This window comes from Seriola lalandi, unplaced genomic scaffold (assembly GCF_002814215.2).
Source record: "Seriola lalandi dorsalis isolate HSWRI2012SDOR001 ecotype SW California unplaced genomic scaffold, Sedor1 jcf7180002054332, whole genome shotgun sequence".
Classification (NCBI taxonomy): domain Eukaryota; kingdom Metazoa; phylum Chordata; class Actinopteri; order Carangiformes; family Carangidae; genus Seriola; species Seriola lalandi.
The window spans coordinates 756,562-763,137 of NW_019524885.1; the positions used below are offsets into that span (position 1 = coordinate 756,562).

At 38.7% G+C, this 6,576-nt stretch overlaps 1 protein-coding gene across 1 annotated transcript; it reads left to right on the top strand.

Annotated features, from left to right (window-relative positions):
• Positions 1-6: 6 nt before the first annotated feature.
• sigmar1 (sigma non-opioid intracellular receptor 1) lies at positions 7-4,645 on the top strand. Its single transcript, XM_023407279.2, has 5 exons — positions 7-280; positions 414-465; positions 1,968-2,116; positions 2,354-2,446; positions 2,587-4,645. The coding sequence occupies exons 1-5, from the start codon at positions 136-138 to the stop codon at positions 2,814-2,816; spliced, it is 669 nt and encodes a 222-aa protein (XP_023263047.1). The 5' UTR covers positions 7-135; the 3' UTR covers positions 2,817-4,645.
• Positions 4,646-6,576: the final 1,931 nt, after the last annotated feature.

Here is a 6,576-nt window from a genome sequence, read left to right on the forward strand (position 1 = left end):
CTGAGCAGGAAGAAGCTGTCAGCTGGACTCCACGCCTCCTCTGCCGATGGCGTGTTTGGAGTAACCTGTCTTCCCCCGTGTGCACATGTAGTCAGACCTGCTGCTGTGTCTCTGTCCCTACGTGTTGTTTCAGCCATGTCTGTCGTCAAAATTAGTTTAAGACTGTTTGTGTTCGCCGTAGTCACCGTCCTAGCCGTGCTGCTGCTGCGGCACTGGATGGCCACCAAGCAGTACGTTTTCAACAAAGAAGACGTCGCCAAATTGGCCAAACAGTACGCAGGTGAGTTTGGTTATGACGAGCGTTATGTATAAACTGAGTCAAGACCACCCCGTAGGTCACTTAAGTAAAATATAATAATGAATAAACAGTCGTCCGAGCCCTCTATATTTACTGTAAATGTCTCTATTCTCAGGGCAGGACCATGAGCAGGCCTTCTCTAAAGTGGTGGTGGAGCTCAGGAAGAGGTAACAGTTGCATTGTTTTGCACTAGAAGCAGGACACTTACTATTATGGAAACACTCAGAGCTGCAACTAATACAACTTTCATAATCATTATTTGATATGAGCACTTGATTAGATTCAACTTAGAAATGTGTATCAGAATTGTGATTGACCCGTATTCTGTCACTTGACTTACCATGACTTCCAGCATTAGACTGTTATAGTATGTTCAGTTCAGCCCCTGTTTATAGTCAGGTGATATGAGGTATTGATAACTGGGCCCCTGTTTACCAAACCTGCTAAAAGTAAAATATTGGACTTGTGTGAAAGACAATAGTAAAAATCCTCCCCTTTACAGCTTCTCAAAAACTTATGCTGTTGTTGACACTTTTTACTTACAAATGATCTTAAATGTAATAGAGCTCCAGTGGTCTCTTAAGTTTGTTACAACTGGATCCTAGATGACTTTTGTCCAGTAATAACAATACTAATACATAAGTTGAAGCAGTCTAATTAAGAATACGGTATGTTTAGTTTGTTATTTGCTTTCGAACATTTGTTTGGTTGCTATACCACTTTTTCCTCTTTTGTGCCTTTATTAGGGGTGCAAATGAACAACAAAAATACATCTAACATTGGTTTTATTTGCAATCACTGTCTAGCATCTTCATTGTCTGCATTTGTAAGTGTGTTTCTGAATTCTCCTTATCATATGATCTCTCTGATGTACCTCATCTACCAACAGCAGAATGTCCTGCAGGAGAATTTTGTTTCCATTGAAGTTAATTTCCTATTGTTTCATCCCTATTTGTACATTCAAAAAAATACTAGATTGTTGTTCATTTGTGCCAGATTTTGCACATATTAGAAAAAGGAATGTTTTTTTAAAACAATGTAAAGTATGACAGATGAGGGCAAAACTGTGCCTCTGATTGGCTATTCCTTCTCTGAGCAGACATGTGATCACTTGAATTACTCTTAAAAGTTACTTTTACACTTCCCTGTAAGTAGGAGGACACCACCTGATAAATGTTATTGCTCACACTAAGCAAAGAACTTTCTTAGTCTTAATTTGGTACTTTAGAGCATCCTTGTGTAATTCTTTGACTTTTTGTAAATGCCACCAATTCCTCACATTTCTGAAGCTGGGCCAAGTGAATATTCAGCAGTTTTTGCTTGATCAATACCCTAAATGATTAATCAGTTATCAGAATTGTTGATTGACGAATACTTTCAGCACTACTTGCAGATAAGCGATTTATTCGAAAGGTCTTGTAGGAACCAGCTCAGTTTTACAAACTGAAGCAGACAACAGCTCTGCGTCTTTGCACTTAATCCCTTGCTGGAACCCTTGAGTTTATCTGGACTGTGATTGGTGGAGATAATCATTCATCACTCTTCCTTAGGCAGTGTTTCAGTAATCGATATGATGTGACCATGTATTGTTTGGTCACTAGATGAATGTTTTAAGCTGTGTTGTGTCACAAAAAAAAAAAAAACAGCTAACAAAGTGTGATTGAATTAGGTATCCTGGCCACATCCTGCCAGATGAGGACCTCCAGTGGGTGTTTGTGAATGCTGGAGGTTGGATGGGCTCCATGTGTCTGCTCCATGCTTCGCTTACAGAGTACTTGCTGCTGTTTGGTACTGCAGTGGACACAGGAGGACACTCAGGTGAGGAAGCAGGGGGTTAAAAGTCAAAATAAATCAAAATGAAATGAAGATCAGTTGTGGGGAAACTTTAATTTTGAATTCAACAACTTCTGTTGTTGTCATGCAATGATGGAAAAAAATTAATTTTTCTTGGCAGGTGTAATGTAGATCCCCTTGTTCTTTTCATAGGATTTTGTGACCAATCTGTGTAGAAAACTATATGAATTTAACTCCATATCCACTTCGTGCTTCTGCCAGGTCGTTACTGGGCTGAGATTTCTGACACCATCATCTCTGGCACCTTCAGACAGTGGAAAGAGGGGACAACCAAGAGTGAAACTTACTACCCTGGTAATACCTTAATCATTGTTAATCTGAAATCTTGTGTTTTTATATAAATGTTTGACTATTTGTCTTTTAATTATTGGGGTAAATGTATCTGAATGACAGAAACAGCTAGTGTATTTTTTCTGTCTTTTGTCACATCACAGGTGACACCATCGTACACGGTGTAGGTGAGGCAACGTCAGTCCAGTGGAGCGCAGGGACATGGATGGTTGAATATGGCAGAGGTTTCATTCCCTCCACGCTGGGATTTGCTCTTGCTGACACCCTGTTCAGCACCCAGGACTTCCTCACAATGTTCTACACTGTACGTGTTTACGTCAAGGGTCTGCTGCTGGAGGCTGGTACACTACTTACAGACGCTGGAGTTTTCTGAGGCCTGGTTGAGGCTCGGAGACCTGCACATGGACATCAGAAGTTCGCCTTGTCATGCCATTTTACCCCTGACCACTACAATCTAGCATGGGGTGAAATCTGTGCAGAATAATTCCAAGTTCAAATATTAAAGAATTTTTACCTGAAATTGTAGACAATGCAAGTTTGCTCCAGCACAGCTGATCCCGTCATCATTCAAGTTCAAGTTCTCTCCCCTCATAAAGGCTTCACAAAAGAAGGTGTTCGATTCCACCTCAACTAGTAGTCTTAACATTTACCCTGTGATGTCAATTTGCTGTACTACTCAATCAATACCACCTGAGAACATATCATTCTGAATCTAAACCATCACATAGTCCCTCAGTGATACTCAACATCTTAATCCACACAATAAGCATTCCTAAGAGAGCACAAACTGCCTAAATAGTCAGGTCTGAGGTCTTTGGTACCCATGAAAATAGACATTATCCAATTTAGGATCCAGTTTAAGGAACTGAGGCCTAAAGACCTTACAACTACTCCTGCCAAATCTGAGATTCTTCTGAGAAAAATAAGGCAATATATGTAACCAGGTTTAACTTTTTCAGCAGCCAATAAAATTTACAAATAACTAAATATCAGAAAATATAAGTTCAAACTGGTTGTTGTTGCACATTTGGGTACCAAGGAAATACTTAAAAATGAATATGCAATGCTTAATTTGGCTTGTAAAACAAACACAAAATATATAATGAAATGCCAAAGCCACTGTTTTCTTAGTTAATACCCATTTCATATTTATATGCATGTGGATTCTCAGTAAATGAGGAACTTGTTTGAATCTAGCTTTACGAAGATCTGCCTCACTGATATGTTGGTACTATATATTTTTAGAAAATGTTGATGGGGTGATATGTTGAAGAAACCTGCCTGGATGATGTGTGTGTAATGTCCCATCTTGGCCAAATATGAGCCATTCTCAGATCCGTACCAGCTCAGAGACAGCAGTGTTTTTAATGATTATAGTTGTTCTCGACTATTTCAGATCTACTGTGCAGCAATACATTTATTTCAGTGGAGCAATTTTCACATTTCTCCTTTTTCTTTCATTTTACAATCCTAACATTTTTATCTCAATCCGTAAGGGTTCAATCCTGATTTTGTTTTTTTCTCCCAAACCTTCTATAGAAGTTATCAGTTAAGTCTAATTATATTTGTAAACCTAGACTTTTTTTTTAAACTATAATGCAAAAACTTACACTACAAACTTTAGTAACTTAGACCTCTGCTGTGTTATACTGTAATTGTACATATTTCATTCATTCATTTAATTGGATGGATCAAATTTGTAAAAATGACCTCATTCAAAAACTGGTTTTATGATATTAAATAGACTTGGCACAATATCTTTTTTGAAAATGTAACTGTAGAGATAAACTTGAATGATTTTGACTAATCTACATGGCTACAGTTTCTTTGCACTAGCCCCACAGGGCAAAAACAAAGCACTATCCACAGACCTTGTCCTCTACAGTTCCACATTTTGATATAGTACTGAGCAGAAAATCCATCTGGAAATCTTCTTCGTGAAATTGTACTGTAAAAACAAATCACTGCTGCTGTATCTCCCATCTCCAGATAAAACAGCCTTATTCTCGGACTGATGCCTGAACCCATCAATGACCACACAGGGTTTCCATGGGAGTGAAAATATACAGTAAAAGAAACTGAAAGATGGATAGAACACCTGTTACTGTACCTTAAATGCTGATGTGCAGATGTGCAATTTACTGTAAGGTGAAAACTGACAGTGCCAGAAGAAATAAATGTTTTTGAAGGAAAATGATACAAGGCTGTTTTAATTATTATTGCATACATTTTCATTAAGATCAATCTAAAAGAACTCACCTGTACTGAACTTTCACTGTAGCCATAGCACCACTGGCATGTAGAGGTCAACTGCTGCCATTGAGACCACATGTTACCACAATGCTGTAAGTAAAAAACAGGAGCCTATAATCACAGTATTGCTTTTCAGTGAACTATTATCACAGCATGTAATTCATCACCTTTACCCTTGCCTTACAAAACAAACAAAAACAAACATTAGGGATAATCTTTAGCAGGTAAACAGAAGGTGGGTGAAATCACAAAATTGACCTTATACTCTGGAAAAAAACAAAAGATGAGGTTAGAGATGAGAATAGGGATTGTGGGAAGGTAGAGGGATGGTGTTATTCAGTAAAACAGGCCAACAGAAGAGAAGGACACATCCATCCTCATCTCCATCTGTAAATGTCAAGAGGATGCAGACAACCTGATCTGTTGTCATCATATCCATGGGAGAGGACTAGGTGATGATGATAGAAGTGTGTGTATTTCATGTGGGTGTGTGTTAGCTTATGCCTGTTTTTATGTGTGTGTGAAAGTTAATGCTTGTGTACACGTTCTACATACCATCACACGTGCCATTCTGTAATGTTCCTGCTCCTTGCCTATCAATCCATCTGTGCATGTGTGTTACCATATTACCCAAGATATGGATTTAATGTCAGCTTAACAAACTGGCCCGACCCCGCTGCCCTCCTCTTTAAGCCCTTTAAAGGAGATGTATTCAGAATCGAAAACAGGCGGCTGGTGCTGAAATACCAGCGTGCTCAGGAAGCAGCCACACCTTAATGGGATAGACGACGGCCTCTTTGACTAATTGCCTGGCTTCTTCCAGGCTGATGATATCCTCCCACCACATGTTGGGACTGTGCAAATATATCATTTAGGGGTGGGGTGAACACACACACACACACACACACACACACACACACACAGAGTTTGGGATGTAAGTAGAAAATATTACATAGGATGCATACATGGAAAAACCACACCCAAAAATTACACACATGCACATTCAATCAGACAACCAAAATAAACGTGTCAATAAACAAAACAAGATTCGCAATCACACAGATGAAAAACCAGTGACACACAGCCTTCTCAACTAGGCTCACGTAAATAGGTGTCCTTTAGAATGAAACATCTGACCTGGGAAATGGATAGAACCCCTAGGGCTTCATTGAGGCTCCAATTTACTCACAACATAGCTCTTTACTGCTCTCTACTGCTCATATTTAGTATCACATCACACACATTTGATAAGATGAAAATCTTTTTACATAACCTCAACAGGGGCAACACATGAACTCCAAAGTAGGTTGAAGTGAATTCTCAACTGACAGCAATATTTGTGACTACAAAGAAGTGAAACTGAAATAGGATTACAACAACAGTGCAATATTCGCTTTGTCATTATGCAAGGAAAGGAAATGGAAATGTGCTCTGATTTACAATGATGTGAGTAAAATACAGCCAGAGAAGTTATTGTTATTTAATTTAAAGTTTATTAAGACTTATCTGTTCTAATTACTACTCTCATAAACAATTTTTTTTCTTTGAAAGAAAAAAATTTAACTAGAGGTTTTTGCCAGAGCTGTCAACATCTCATGGTCATTTTCTTTTCTTTGACTCATAAATATCTTTGGCTTTGTAATTATGGATATGATAAATTATTTAATTTAATTAGTGCCACGGGTGCTCAGCTCCGAGGCACTCCTCTACAGCTAGAATAGCTGAGAGGAGTGCCTCGGGATCTATTAATATTCTGTTTTGGGTTTATTATTCTTCCGCCAAATTTCGGCGCGTAACTCGTCCCGCAGCTTTGAGAAAACCCTGGTAATATATACATCAAAACGTGCGTCTTGATCCCGAAAGGGGTGCTATGACTTTTG

Excerpts from the sequence above, each read along its gene's own strand:
- sigmar1 (XM_023407279.2), top strand. The coding sequence starts at position 136 with ATGTCTGTCGTCAAAATTAGTTTAAGACTGTTTGTGTTCGCCGTAGTC. Across the intron at positions 2,117-2,353 it reads GGACACAGGAGGACACTCAG|GTCGTTACTGGGCTGAGATT; the intron begins GTGAGGAAGCAG and ends TGCTTCTGCCAG. Across the intron at positions 2,447-2,586 it reads GAGTGAAACTTACTACCCTG|GTGACACCATCGTACACGGT; the intron begins GTAATACCTTAA and ends GTCACATCACAG.